The 14,534-nt window shown below is 47.2% G+C and overlaps 1 protein-coding gene across 3 annotated transcripts in view; it reads left to right on the top strand.

Annotated features, from left to right (window-relative positions):
- Positions 1–389: 389 nt before the first annotated feature.
- LIMK2 (LIM domain kinase 2) overlaps positions 390–14,534 on the top strand; it is a 34,921-nt gene continuing 20,776 nt past the window's right edge. The window contains exons 1-2 of one of the 3 annotated variants that reach the window (XM_019539198.1): positions 390–491; positions 4,272–4,371. In XM_019539198.1, coding sequence (XP_019394743.1) covers positions 476–491; positions 4,272–4,371 — 116 coding nt within the window. In that variant the 5' untranslated portion in view covers positions 390–475. Of the gene's footprint in view, positions 492–4,271; positions 4,372–12,419; positions 13,339–13,474; positions 13,921–14,534 lie in introns of those variants that run through there. The other 2 variants (XM_019539200.1, XM_019539199.1) reach the window with 2 other exon arrangements.

Below are 14,534 nucleotides of genomic sequence, written 5' to 3'. Positions count from 1 at the left end.
TGCCAGGCGGACTCGAGCTTTTCCTCCGAAGCCGCTCCCCGTCCCTGAGCCCCTCGCCCGGAGGAACGGAGCAGCCCGCCCGCCTCGCCGCGTGCCTGAGCCTCGCAGGCGGGCGCCGCCCCGGGCAGTGCCTAGTGCTGCTGGAAGTCAGGATCCGCTTCGGACGGCCCGACAGCCCTGCGGTTCCCCGCCCCCACGTGCGGAACGCTGCTTGGGGGGGTGGGGCCTTACCGTGACGGAGGGGGTGGAGTTACAATTTACAAGCAGCCAGAGGATTCGCCCGCTCCCATGAAGAGGCGGGGCCTCCGGATGGGCGGGGCTCTGATTGGCCCGGGGCGGTGAAGGGGGCGGGGCTTGCGACTGCCCCCGGGAGGGATGCCTAGGGGCCAGGTGCGGAGTGACCCGCCCCGCACTCCGTAGAGCCTGACGTCACTGTGCGGCTAGACCCGGAGCCGCAGCCGCTTCGCCGCAGGCCATGGAGACGCTGCCAGGTGGGGACGCGCGGGCGGAGGGGGACGCTGCCGTCTCGTCTGCGGGACCCGCCGCCGCGGCCCGTGCCCCCGGGGGCCTGTGCCCCTCTGCCCCGGCCGCGAGGGCGGCTGCAGGCTCCGGTCCGCTCTGCTTTCCCCGCGCCCCGCCCCTGCCTCCCCGGGGGCCCTGCCGCCGGCGCTGAAGCCCGGGCGGCTTCTCCTCCGCTGCCCGGCAGCCCCGCGCCTCCTCCGGCCTTGCCCTGCTGGGCGCGGAAGGGCCGGCCCGGCCCTGCAGGTGTCGCTTCAGACACTTGCCCTTGGCTCTGAAGCATCTCCCAGATCCCCTGGAAATGGCAGTGCTCGCGTGTCAAGGCAAAGAGGAGGGTGCAGTAGGGTTTGTGGCTTCCTGCATCTTCCTCTTGGTTCTGAAATCAGCCTCAATACTGTGAATACAGCATCGTGCTGCACTGCCCCGTAGTCCAGGTAGCAGGAGCAGAGGAAGCGGCTCCAGGTACGGAGCCAGAAAGAACCGGAGGAAGAGCTAACAGCTTGTGCTAGGTTTGGATAGAGCTCAGGTACTGATACAGTCTGGTTTCATTCTGGCCAGCAAACCGTTGTTATGTAGAACAGGGTCTTGTTTGTGTTTTCTGGGAGAAGCTTGCTTTTGCCATTTCAAAAGTAATCTTTGTCTTGGAGCTTGGAGGAGTGAGTGAGTGGGGGAGTGTGACATCTCTTCTCTGCGGCTTCTTGCTTTGTGCATAATGGCAAGGGTGAGGGTGGGACTCTGGGCTCAGAATCTCTTAATATGTAGAAAGCAGAACGTGGCCTAAAGAGATGAGAGTCTTTCTCTGTAGATCATGTAAGGATGCGTGCACTTGGAGAGAAGTCAAAGGCTAAAGAGAATACCTCCATCTTGGTTCCCTGCCTTGCTTTTCTACTTTTCCGGGTTCACAGTTTTCCATGGTGTGTCAACTTGATGCTTGATTCATCCACTTCTACGTGGTGCACTCAACAGTGCTAACTGCCAAGTCGTGAACTGTCGGAAGTACAACGTCCTTGTTCAGCAGATTGTTAACAGTTCCCTTGAGGCCCTCAGAGTAGGCTGTGCCTAGCTGTCTGTGCTAGGTGGCTGGTTTATCAGCTTTGCTGCTCCCCCTCCCTCATGGCTGAATGTTTCTTATACTTCAAGGAGGAAAGGTTAAAAATTTCCTTGCTGTTAGCCATGCTTTCTAGATCGTAGTGGGGAATGTATCAGAGCTTCATCCTCAGTAATGATCTTCTTCAGTAAATCATAGTGCTCCCAAAGAGTGTATTAGGAGGGACTTCAGTGGGAACAGGTCAGTATCATATACCCTCTGCTGCCTTCTTTGACACAACTCTTTCACACACGTGCACATTGACTACAAAGACTGGTATTAATAGCATTAGCACTGGAAGCCCTGGCATCTTAAGATGGAGCAGTGATCCAGTGCCACACTCCTGTTTTTATGGTGAGACAGCAAGTGCTTCTGGAAGAGAAGTCATTTCTGAATTGAAGCTCAATTAGGGTATTGTAGGAGACTTGACACCAAAGTGCTTTTATTTGGTCATGTATAGTGCATGGCCTGTTGTGGGATCTGGCCCCTTTGCAACAGTGTCACCCAAAGTGTAGAGTCTACCCAATGGCAGTTAGGTTAGCTTAACCCCTCTAGCAGCTTCCATGCCTATATTTGGGGTGGACAGGCAGCAAAGTTTAGTGGACTCTGCCTGTTGTGAGAAACTGGAATTGTGGATTCTAGTGTGGCCAGTGATCTGCCCTACAGCCTTGGGCAAGTAACTTCCCTTTGTGCTTTTGTTCTTCCCATCTGTAAAAGGACCTATTTGCCTTCCACATGAGGGTGTTTGGTTGTATGGTACCACAAAACTCTGAATTACTACTGTGAGCTAAATATAATAACACCTTTATTCCTTCTTGTTCTAGGATAATGCAGAGTAGTTTAGAGAAGGTGGACACTGAGATTGTATCAGTATTAGTAATTTCTTTAATGATTGGACCAAGATGTTGTTGTGCCAGAGGGACAGACAGCGAAATGACAGGAAGACAAAATAAACCATGCTCCTTATGAAATCTGGGACTGGCTTTGAAAAGAAACTTTGGCTGTTACCCTGTAGCACTCTGCTGTTTTCTTTTCTCAGCATTAAAAAAACTTAGCATCTCTGCTGGTGCTGGGCATACCTGTCTGGTCAGGAACAGGAGCAGTGCTCTGCTTGACATGGCCATTGGAAATCTGGGAAGGAAAATCTAAGTTGGAGAAGAGTGAAAACCCAGAGGTTTTGCGTTCTTGCTTTCAAGATCTGGGACACAAATGCAATAGCCTTGAGGCTTGGGAAACAACCTGCAAGTTGCTGCATGTGCCCTTCAGCCTCAGGAGGAGTCCAGCAGAAGTGATTAAGGCAGAGTCTGAGCCTGTAGGAGAGGGGCACGCTAAGTAGAAGCTCTGACTGCTTTCTACAAGCCAGTGGAGGAATGGTAATTGTAGGAAGAAATTTGGAAATGGTTTTGCTTCAGACAGGAGATTTTTTCTTTTACCTCAGTGCTGTGCCCCACCCTGTTCTGACCTGGTGCAGACTCTCCAGCACTAACAAATGACCCTGAACAGGAACCATCTCCTGTTCCCTGTGGCTCAGGGAAGGTGGGGGTGTTGGAGCTGCTGTCACGCTTTCCTGTTCTCTGAAAACTGGCTGCTCATGAGCTGGAAATCCAGGCACTTAACTCAGTGGTTTCTTCCTTTATTTTTAAAGCTCATGAGCAGCCTGAGCTGAGCCAAGCTGTGGTAGCAGAAAGAGACAGCTCCAGTTTGAGATCTGCCCAGCTACATGACATGCTCTCGTGCAGCCTTGTGTGAACCTAGATCTTAACTTTGGCTTTCCAGTTGCTCTTTCTTGGGTTTCATGACTTTCGTGCTTTCCCCTGCACTTGGAATAGTGCCAAACCTGTGCTAAGCTAAGCACCCACTTGCCATTCAAAATCCTCACCCCACCCCACCCCACTCCACTTACTGCAGCCACTATCCCACACTTGTTAGAGTCTAGGACAGTGGTTGTCAACCTTTCTAGACTTGAGGCACTCCTCAGAAAATGAAGCTGAGCTTTCACATGTTTTTTTGACTACAAAAAATAGAGCAATTCTTATGTTGCAAGGAGCTTGGACAGTAATGGGTCAGAATGATTTTGACATTATGGATTCCTATTTCAAATCTCTGGGTTTAGCTTGTGAATCTCCATTAGGGCATATGATTTCCTTCTAGGAATGAGTGAGCTGACTGCCAGTCAGAGCTGTTTTCCAATAACCAGAATTCTCCCTATTCATCCTTTTTCCCTTTTCGTTGCTGTTCTGGGAAATCCAGTTAATTAAGCAAGTGAATGTAAATGCTATGTGCTGAGTCAGCAGCCTGGGGCAAATGGGGAATTAACTCCCTGATTTAGCCTAGTATGGAATAGTTGAAACACTGAACCTGTTTGTCAAGGAGCAAAGGCAGCCAAGTGTGACAGGGTCTTTTGTGACAGAGATCTGTAAGACGTCTGCTGCAGAGGGCAAAGGTGCTGATGACTGCAGAGAGGGCCCTTGGGAGATCAGGACAGCAGATGTGTGTACAGAGGCATGAAAGTTTTAGAGTACTCCCACCACCCCTGTCTTCTACGGTGGGGCATAGGGTTTTGGACATTGCTGTTGGCATGGCTCGTTCTTTTTTGGACTTGATCTCCTATGGTGTAAAACAACCTGTGCTGTTAATCAGCTGTTAACTTTGTGTTTGTGTGCAGGTGAGGAGGTCTGGAGATGCCTGGGATGCGGGGACAGTATTGCTGCTGACCAGCGACGGTATAGAACTGTTAATGAAGCTTGGCACAGCTCCTGCTTCCGGTAGGTCAAGTCTCTAGCCTGTTTAAATGCTGTTTTTCCCTGTGCTCACCCACCAGTCTTAAGCATCCACACTCGGCAGATGAGTTAATAGGTTAAATAGGTGGCATGGTTTTTACTGTCACCTCCTGTGCCTGACCCAGTGTGGGACAATCTTGCTGAATGATTACGTGTTCCTGCTCACTGCATAGTTCTGTTGCTAGCAGTAGCACTCTGAAATTAAGTTGCTGTTCTAACAGTAGTCTGAAATGATTGGAAAAATTCATAAATTCATAGATTGTTAGGGGCTGGAAGGGACCTTGCAGATCACTGGGTCCAGCCCCCTCCCGCTCTAGGCAGGAAGACACCTGGGGTCAAGTGACCCCAGCGGGGTGACTGTCCAGTCTCCTCTTGAAAACCACCAGGGCAGGTGACTGCACCGCCTCTGGAGGAAGTTTATTCCACAGTCTGGACACTCTGACTGTGAAGCAGTTTTTCGTGGTATTAAGCCTAAAGTGGCCTTCCACTTGTATCCATTGGTTCTGGTCTTCTCCAGGAGTGCCCTAGTGAACAGTTGTTCACCAAGCTCCTGCTGCTATTCAGACATCTCCACACCTGGGAATACAGATAGAATAAAAATGAAAGGTCTGACGGTTGCAGCAGTGATAGGCTGTGTATTTCTCTTAGCCATATCCCAAAGCAATACCTGTTGACAAAGTTGAGGCAGTTTGAATAGCTGTTGCTGTTTTGTTTCCCCTGGGTGTGGAGGAAGGGAGATGGTGGGGTGTTGCGGAGAGATACAGGAAAATCCTTTCCACTCTTTTTCTTGCCTTTCAAGCCCATAAGATTTAAAAACTTGCTAGTCATTTCATCTGACAACATAACTATCAGCAGAGGAAAGGGGAAGGAGGCTCTGAAATCCTCTGCTCCCCATCGTATGTTTAATTTGTGTTCCATGAGTCAGCTATTCAGTTGCCATGCCACACAATTGCACTTTCTTGGGAAGCCTGTTTCAGGATGCTACAGGACCTGCAGCTTTTGGTGGTAGTAGTAATTGTGTGAAAACTCTTCCTCCATCTTTAGAGTTTCTTGCCTTCACTTCGCTTTTTTTCCCTTCACCCAGTCTCATTTTGGCAACATCCAAACAAAGGGTGGTTTCAGAGGTGGATTAGATGTCAGGAGAGGGATCTTCTGTCTTGTTTTCAAAAACAAAATATCCTAAAATCACTGAGACAAAGATCATCATCTGTGGTTGGTGGGGGAAAATGTAGCGGGCTGCCAAAATGCTTGTAGCTCTGGTAGGTCATAAGATGTGACTAATCCAGGTGACAGAACAAAGACTGATCTCTGCAACTGGTATTCTGAGCCCCTGTAAATTGGGCTTTTCTGGCTTTCCAGGGCTCCCTTTGATTACGCTTGTGAGAGAGGCTTTGGTTTATACTTGTCGAGGTGCTTTTCCCTGTGTGACCTTGCAAGGTGAGGCATCTCTTAAACAGTGTAGCAGCTGGACTTGAGATTGCGACTTAAAACATGAATGCTCAATACTAGGCTGATGGAAAGGCTTATGTCCTTTTGTGGGTGACACAAATGCAATCTTTCCTGGCCGTATTCATGCTTGCATAGTCCTACTAAGAGCAAATTTTAGTCCTATGTGCTGCACTACTCCATAATACAGTGACCAGTTTAATCCGAAGGTTGGCAAACAAATACTGGCCAATTTCTCTTGTTGTGGGTTGTGTGCTAAACACCTAGTCCAGTTGATAATCTGTCATGTGCTTCCCTTACTGCCCCATGTGCTCAACTGGCTCCCGTGCCCGGGTAAGCTGCTGGGCGGAGTTCTGTTACAATGAGAGCTTACAGTAAAGGAAACTGCCCTTCCTTTTTTCCTAGTTCCAGGGTGGGGCTGTCCATTACAACAGATCCCACATTTTTAAGTAGCTGCCTCCCCCTTTCTCCTCACTGGCCCAGACATGCTGAGCATAATCTTTTGCTTAGTATCCCATTGCCAAACTTTAAAGGCCTCTATGGGTAGGAGACCTTTGGTAGCTGTGAGTTCCAGCAGCTTGTGGAGAGTTGTTTACAGGCTTCCTGCAAGTTAGCTGACTTTTTGGCCAGGCACATAATTGCTGTAATCCAGATTGGCCTCTCTCCAGCCTCATTAGCTCTGTTTATCCTCCCTTAGGCTAGCCTGCTGATCACACTTTGAGGTGGCAGCGGCTGATGTGCACGGGTCTCTCTGAGGATTTAAGCTTTCTGTCACTTCCCTCCTTCCTCAAACAGCATATTTAGAAGCTTTGCCTGTGAAGGATAAGTGTATTCTCATTTGACTTGTACCTTGGGTATCTTAAATCATCTGCTAGTCGGCTGGTGCTGAAGCTTGAACCTGCCGAGGGAGAGTCAGTAGTGGAAGCTTCTTAGAAGGTGCGTGTAACTTTGGGCATGTGAATTCTGCTGGTTTCCGCTGACGGCCTCTGCTTTCATGAGCAGCCAGCTTCCACTGCAGTTCAGACCTTCTGCTGTACCCCACTTTGAATTGTGTGGGCATTTGATGTGGGCCTGATACTAGGATGGGCTTTCCTTAGATTGCCTGTGTGTTCAAAGGGATGTGTGAGGAGGGGTCTCCTCCTTGGTAGGTCTAAATTGCTGTTACCAAAAGGATCATTAGAAAGAAGATTCAATTATTTTTCTAATAAAAAAAAAAAAAGTCAAACTAAATTGCATCACCTTTAAAAAGAACTCGGTGCCACAAGTGTTCAGTTCCACACGTGTCCAGCATAAACTGAATGACATCACAGTGCAACTAAAGAAAGAGCAAATTCCAGCTAATTGCCCCCAGGCACACCTGAGAACTTCCTTTCCCAGGGCATGCAAATCCTGTTGTCTTCAGAATGCGACTTCCCTTCATGATATTGCCGACACACAGATGAGTTGGGTAGCTTGCTTTTGGCTACAGAATAGGCACTCAAGCTGACTAATTACTGTATGCTAATTCCTCTTCCTTGTTTCTGGCTGATAAATGTGTTATAGCTAAAAAATATTTGGTCAGCGTTGCTTTTCCATATCAGTAATGCATGTTGCCAAAGAGAAGTTGCATATTCAGTGGGAGTGGACCGTGATCAGAAATGGGGAGTGGCAGAGGCTTGGTGAATTGTTTTGGCAAACAATGCATCTGTTGCAAATGCAGGTTTGATCATTCTGGAACTATTTGTGAGTTCAGAAATGGAGTTGCTGAGTCAAGTTTAGCTGGAAGAAGCCTCTTGGGGACGGTTTCACAAAACTACTTCAGAAGGCAGTTTGGGGAGGCAGGGGGGATGTTAACATCTTACCCAGTTTCTTGAGGGCGTTCACCCAGGATGTGGGAGACCACAGTTCAGTTTCCTCTTAAATTTGAGGATAACCTCAAACCTGAACTTACTCTCAACTCTTTGAAATAACCAAACTGAAATGAATGATGTTTAAAAAGTACAAGTTTGAAGTCTCACAGGAAATCAAGTCACCAGCATGGGAGAAGTCAGTGAGGAAGTGCCTGGATCACAAGTCTGAGGCGTGAAGTCAGCTATAGGCGCTCCTGCAGGTATGGAGGAGTCTTTTTTTTGCGTCTTGTCTTCTTTCAGTTCAGTAACTAGCTCATTGACAACTGAGAAGCCGTTAGGAACTGTGAAAAGCAGGAAAGCTGGTCTTCCATTTTCTAAGTGTGAACAAAAAGGAGGTGAGAGTTGAGATGAACTCTTTCTGAAAAGCTGATGGGCATCATGACCAGAAGCAACCCATCTGATTCACAAAGTGCATGACAGTAGCTCCAGAAACTGTCAGATGCATCCGTTTTAAATTAAAGATTGTTCTAGTGATAAACCTGCCTGTGCAGCCCACAGAACTTAGTTTTACCCAAAAGCAACATTTAAAACTGCCAGTTTTCTTCTTTATAATCAAATTCCAATTTCTACCTAAAAGCACCTTAACACAATGAGTTAAAAAACCCAAAATTAAAGAAAACCCCATTGCTCATTTTTTCTAACATAAAATGTTAAATTTTAAGAACTTAAATAAGTTTTCAGATGTATAATTGCATGTGTTCTTTGTTAGCAACAAAAAAGTACCAAATGTATTTTTTAAAGCTTGCAAATCAACATGTTTTTGTGGTTACCAATTAGGAACCAATAGTGTAAATGCAAAACAAGTATAAAATAGGTTTAAGTAAGTTTCTTGCCGGCTGATTTAAGTGAATTCAATTCAATCAATCACCTTGACTTTTAAATCAAGATGCCTTGCAGGCTCCACAGTGTTCTGGGGTCACTTCCTCTCATTTTGATCCTGTTTCACTTAATTCCTACAGCAGTGAAAATACCAACTCGTATTTTCTTTTTTTCAGGTGAGTTTTCTAACCTCCAGGGCATAGTTGCCCTTTTCAAGCTCAGTTGCTTGATTACTTGTAGGGAGTAGAAGAAAAACTGCCAGAGCCCTTCTTTGTTGTACCCAGAATAATTAGGGCTCTCTTCTGGAAGGTGAGAGAGATGGCCTTGAATTTTTTCAGGCAGAGGGAGAACTAGAGCATGGGTTTCCTTCAGATTCCAACATCTGGGCTGTTGGCTAAAAAGAGAACCTGTGCTTGGGATGGCTGTTCTGTGTGCAAATCTAGCTTCTTTCAGACACTTGTAAGAAAAGAAAATGAGCCTGATGGCCTGAAAGGAGCAAAGGAATGTGTGGAATAAAAGATGCTCTGCACTGTAGCTTCCAATTGCATTTGAAGGCTCAGGTTTGGGGAAGCCATCAGTGTGGTTTTCTGTTATGACAAAGTGCCCATGTGCCACTGCTTTGTTAGTTAATAGCAAAAAAAAAATTGTCCTCGGTTGAGGGGAGATGATGTTGTATCTCTTGCTATAAATATCTTCTAGTGCCTGTTTTCTTTGGTCTCCATAACATTCCCAGACAGCAGCATAAAGGCGACAAGATTTTGGATGGCTTCACTGCTGCGTGAAGAATTCTGAATAGCAATAGTGAAACGGGCAAGCTCTGAAGAGCAGCAGAGGTGCTATACTGTAGTTGTCTGTCTGCAAACTTAGGAAGACTGCTATATCTGTTCACTTCTGGATTTTTTTTGCCAACCAAGAGACCTCCACCATTTGCCTCGCTTTGAGAAATACGTGCACAGATTGGGCTTCATCTCCTGAACCCAAAGAAGTGCAACATCATAAATGATAAAAATCCAAACCATGTAAGAGTGCAGTTTAAAATGTAGGACTAATGCTTTCTGCCTGTTGTTTTGCTTTTCATTTTATGCACCTTGCACATGAACTGAAGGCCAGAACAAATGCTGCTTCAAGCAAAAAGCAACTAAAGTAGTGAGCAGAGCTTCTTGTCCTTTGGTCTCCTTTCCCTTTCCTATCTTCTGCAGATTCTGGTCACTGTAGGCTCTGGAGAGGGCCCCAGAGGTGAAAGGTCAGTGTTTTGCCTATTAATCCTGCAGCTTCCTAAGGTGTCTCTTTAGTGATGTCTTGGAAGCAGATAGGATAGTCAGAGTGAGATTCAACAGCCAGCTTTCAGGCTGAGAGAGGAGCAGTTACTTAATGTCTGCCTGCAAACAGGGCAGCAGGAATTGTTCAGTGAGGTTAAAAAAACAAAACCAAACCCAGGCTCTTCCCAGGTGGAGGTCTGTCTTCTGCATAGTTGGCATTCCTTGTGGGGGAGGGGAGGCAGGCTGCAAAAGTCCAGCGGCCCTTTGTATTTAAGGTAGAGTTGGATAATTGCATTCTGAGCTTTTTCCATTTGGCAAACGTTGTCCTTCAGGGCATTAGTACTGCTACAGCAGCTGAAATTGCTCACTGTGCCCACAGCATTCTAGTCAAACACGTGAGAAGGGTTTCTGCCCTGAGGAGTTGAATAGACAAAGGCTGTGGGTTGGGGAGTGACAAAAGTACGAGTGTAAGTACAAGTTAATGCACAGCTTTTTGCCATAGCTGTGCACTATACTGACAAGTACAAGATGTCGCTGTTCCTAGAAACGTACTTCGTACAAGAGTTTGGATTTTTTGGCTTCTTCCCCAGGCTACAGATAAAAACATTCAGGAAATCTTAAGCTATTTGGAGTGAGGCAGGTGTTGGGGTTCAGGGAAGTCTCTGTTCATTCCTAGCTGTATGCTTACCACACGTCTGTGCCTGGGAGGAGCTGCCACCGTGCTGGCCTGCAGCACTTTGAAGCAATTGGCAATTGTGTGTGTGTGGAACTTCACTCCCCGTTTCATCTGCTGATGGACGCATGAGACTAGAATGGGATGTATTTGGTAGCTGTGTCGGTCTTAGACAAAAATAAATGCTACCTTTTATTAGACCAACTAAGAAATCACAAAAAAATTATCTTTCTTTGTGTATCATTTCTGAACCAGGAGTGCAAGAGTTTTGTATTTCTTGCAGACTAGAATAGCATTTATTTCTGTCTTTGGTGAGTAGGGGCAGGCCTGGCTTCATATCATATGACTCTCTGTTAGGTACTTGTGTGACGAGTGCCTCCATAGTACAGTGAGGTACTGGGGCTGTACCAAGGGATTGGGAGTGCCTCCATGTGTTTCCAGATTACAACCAAGGTATGTGGCAGCCTTCGCAGTCACACAGCTGATGCCGTACCTGCACAATTCACCTTCTCTTAGCTTCCACAGGTCCCTGAAGATTCACCAAAGTCCCCAGCCTGGGTATGTCATGAGCTGGTGGAAGTGCTGAGTAGCGTCTCAGTATATGATTGGTTACCACTTGTCTCTGGTGTCTGGCTGTTTCCTCAAAGGTATACTGCATCTTAAAAATAAGCAGTGTAACCCATCCCATTCCAAGCCCCTGGGATTACTAAAAACGCAACAAGTAAATCCACTCTACTAGACACGTTGCAGCCCCTAAACCAGAAACTTTCTGCCTGAAATCGTAACTTGTAAATAAGCAGTTGGGAGTACAATAAAAAATTAAAACTGGAACCTGTTAGTGAATGGAGGCTCTCTTACCTGTCTATCACAGGTAGAGCCAAGCTTGTCTGTTTTTGCGGCAGTTAATGTTCAATGCTAATTAAGCATAGTAAAGAAGGGGTCCATATAAGATATGGTTTCCTTATGCTAGTGAGCTGCTCCCAACTCTGGCAGGGGAACTGCAGAATCCTACTGGCTGTTTTTGGCAGGTGAATAAGATGGTAACTGCAGTTTACAAATCACTGATGGCATTCACGTGAATGTATTATCTTAAGCAGTCATCTTTCTCTCACTTAGACAGATCCATTTGTAGATGGAAGTGCACAAATCAGGAATGTTAGTCCCTGCCACACAAACTGGGGTGGGTTTTTCTCCTTTTGAATGTAAATGGCTTGTGACCTGTAGAGATGAGCTATGTTAGTAAATTTACTTGGGGAAGAATTTGTCACCTGTTTTATCAGTACTTCTGAAGTGTGGCTGTGAATGCATGAATCCAGATCTAAACAGAGATATCTGTAGACAACTTAGCACCTATTTTTGAGAGCCCCTTTTATCAGGCTTATAATCATAATTGAGTGAAAAATACCATTGGGAAGGGAAGCAGCAGCATTGAGGTGAGTTTCTTCTACTGTTCAGGATTAGTTTTGAAAGTAGAACTGGTTTGATAAGATGTTTCCTGTTTAAATGTGTGATAAAATATATATCCTTTGGCCTTAAGGAAGCCCCAGCCAAAAATCTCTTCCTAGTTTAGCTGTTTGGGTGGTTTTTATTACTTTGAAGCTGGGCTTTATCTGCTGGCTTTTCTCAGACCACTTGGCTGCTTATCACATCTGTAGATCAAATCTTCAAAGGTTTTGTCTGAAGAGTAGAGATTTATGAGGTCACGTGGACTCTGCCTTGGAGGGACGCAGCCCATGGCAGCAGCATTATGGGCAGTTGCCTTTGTCTGGAGGTGATACTCGGTGGGGGAGGGGCTCTCCATTCTTTCCCGGCCATGCCTATTGTATGGAGCAGTGCTGCTAGCCAGGGGCGCTGAGACGCAAGTGCTGGCCCACTTTTAGTGCACAACGCAAGGGGCTTGTGGGAGAAGGGAGTGCATTCCTAGACACAGACTCACCGCGTTGCTGCTTCCAGCAAAGCTGTGTGAAATGTCAGAAGGAATTACCCCAGTGCTGGAACTGACAGCTGCACCGGCTTTGCAGTGCTGGTGTCCACTGAACTCCTACAGCCAGGCTTAAAGCTTCAGCTTGGTAGAAGAAAGCGATGATTTCTATTTTCCATAAATGTGGCTGCAGAGATGAGGACTGACAGTCTGGCTCTCTAGCTGAGTATCAAAAGCAAGTACAGTTGTTTAACCTGCAGACAGTGCCCCCCTGCTGTTCCAGCCCAAAGCTCACTGGGTGCTGTGCGAGACAGTTGCCTTCAGTAAAACCAGGTTTGGGTAATTCCTTGTCTGGAGTATGGTAGGGATTTTCAGGCTGTTTTGAGATGAGGCAGCTTTTACTGACTATAAATACAGGAGGGCTAATAACTGTAGCGGATGTACTTAGCGTGTTTCAGAGCACTGGACAAATGGTTCTGGCATATCAGGGCCGGGGGAGGACTCTGCTGTGCGGGTTCAGCATGTGGCCAGAGGCAGAACAAGATGAAGTAGCCCTCTGTGGGAGCTGCGGCAGTGACTACTTGGCTCTAACAAACTGTTCCCTGGTGCATGTTGCATCCCTGCGCTGCCGTTCATGAGGTTTGGGCCGGCGAGTTAAACTGTCAGGCTTGGTCACTTCCTTCTGCCCTGATGCAGCCAAGGCCATAACTGGGACAGTAAGCTGTTCTTCCTCGGGGTGAGCTGCACTGTACAGTTCCTTTTTCTCAAGAGGATCAGCAAGCAAGTTGAAAGCACAGTGAAGATGGTGTACAGCCCACGTCTGATCTGGGCGCTGTGTGATGGGCATTAATCTGACAGATCCAGAGGCTTGGATTTGTGTGTTTAATTCTGCCTCCCCAGACTTCAGTGACAGACTACCGTTGCTCTCCAGCGCAGGATTTCATGGTAAGGCACTTGGCTTTTACTTTGGCAGAAGCTTCTACCTTTCGGCTTCCTATCGTAGCCTCCCTTTGGGTCACAGCTCCACCCCTAGTGAATAAGGTCTGTTTCCTCACAGCTCTTCAACCACCCACGTCCCTTCTGTGAAGGGCTCCTCCTCCTCTCCCACCCTTGGGTGGAACCTGAGAAGGGAAAGCTAACTTGACAGCAGTTAGCTGGCAGCAGAGCTTGTGAGCACTCCAGCAACAGAATGGCTGTCCAGCAAAGTTAATAGTTAAATTATCCCTCCCAAGGGTGCGATTGCTGCTGAAGTAGAGGAGAAGATGGTTCCAGTCATGGGAGCCAGGAAAGCTCTGAAGAGAAATGGGCAGCTCAGGCCCCTGGCACTCCTTGGGCAGCTTCCAAGAGAGGTGAGGAGTCTGAATCAGCACAAGGTGAAGTGAGTCCTTGCTCCTGCCATGCTGCCTGAGTGGAGCTGCTCAGAGGTGGTCGGACAGATTTGCGGCTGAGCTGGTCGGTTATCCAGTGCTTGAAGATGGGAAGTTACTTGTCTCTCCCAGCTTACTTTGCTCCCAAGGATCCCTTTCGGTAAGTATCATAGGCAGACGGCGTCTTCCCTCAAGGCTGCGTCTCTGCCCGGCATATCCTATAACGTCATCTTGAGCAGCTGGAATGTCAGGTTCCTGGAGCCAGCTTCACCTCCGTCTGGGGAAATGGCCAGGCTAGGGCAGGCAGCTCTGTACTTTGTGAAGTGTGAAGACCAAGTAGAGTTCTCAACCAATCTGTGTGCATTTTGTGCTTGGATTGTGCTCTGTGCTCTTGCACATAGCTGTTCAGTCCAAATGTATGCGAGTGCCCAGCTTGGATGTGTACCAGCAGCAGGCTCTCAGTGCAGACCATTGGCACCAACTTACCTACTACCTGCCAGGCTGAAGCCAGAAAGAATGTGATTTTTTTAAAAATTTTTTTATAGGCATTCTTAACATCTCTTTCCAGACAGCTCATTTGCATCAGGCCCACAGATACACGAGTGTCATGTGCTCTGTGCTGCTATGAGTCTAAGAAGTTGATAATCCGTAGCCATGAATGTGCAGTCATATCTGATTGGGAAAAAAAATCCCGTGCTTTGCAAGCAAATCAGTAGCTCTCTCCCCTCCCCCTCCCTCCAGCCCCTGAATGATTCAGAACATCACTGTTTGGTT

The sequence above is a fragment of the Crocodylus porosus genome, unplaced genomic scaffold (assembly GCF_001723895.1).
Source record: "Crocodylus porosus isolate Cpor-Errol unplaced genomic scaffold, CroPor_comp1, whole genome shotgun sequence".
Lineage (NCBI taxonomy): Eukaryota > Metazoa > Chordata > Crocodylia > Crocodylidae > Crocodylus > Crocodylus porosus.
The sequence above is the reverse complement of the archived record's forward strand: the minus strand, read 5'-3'. Positions and strand labels throughout refer to the sequence as shown.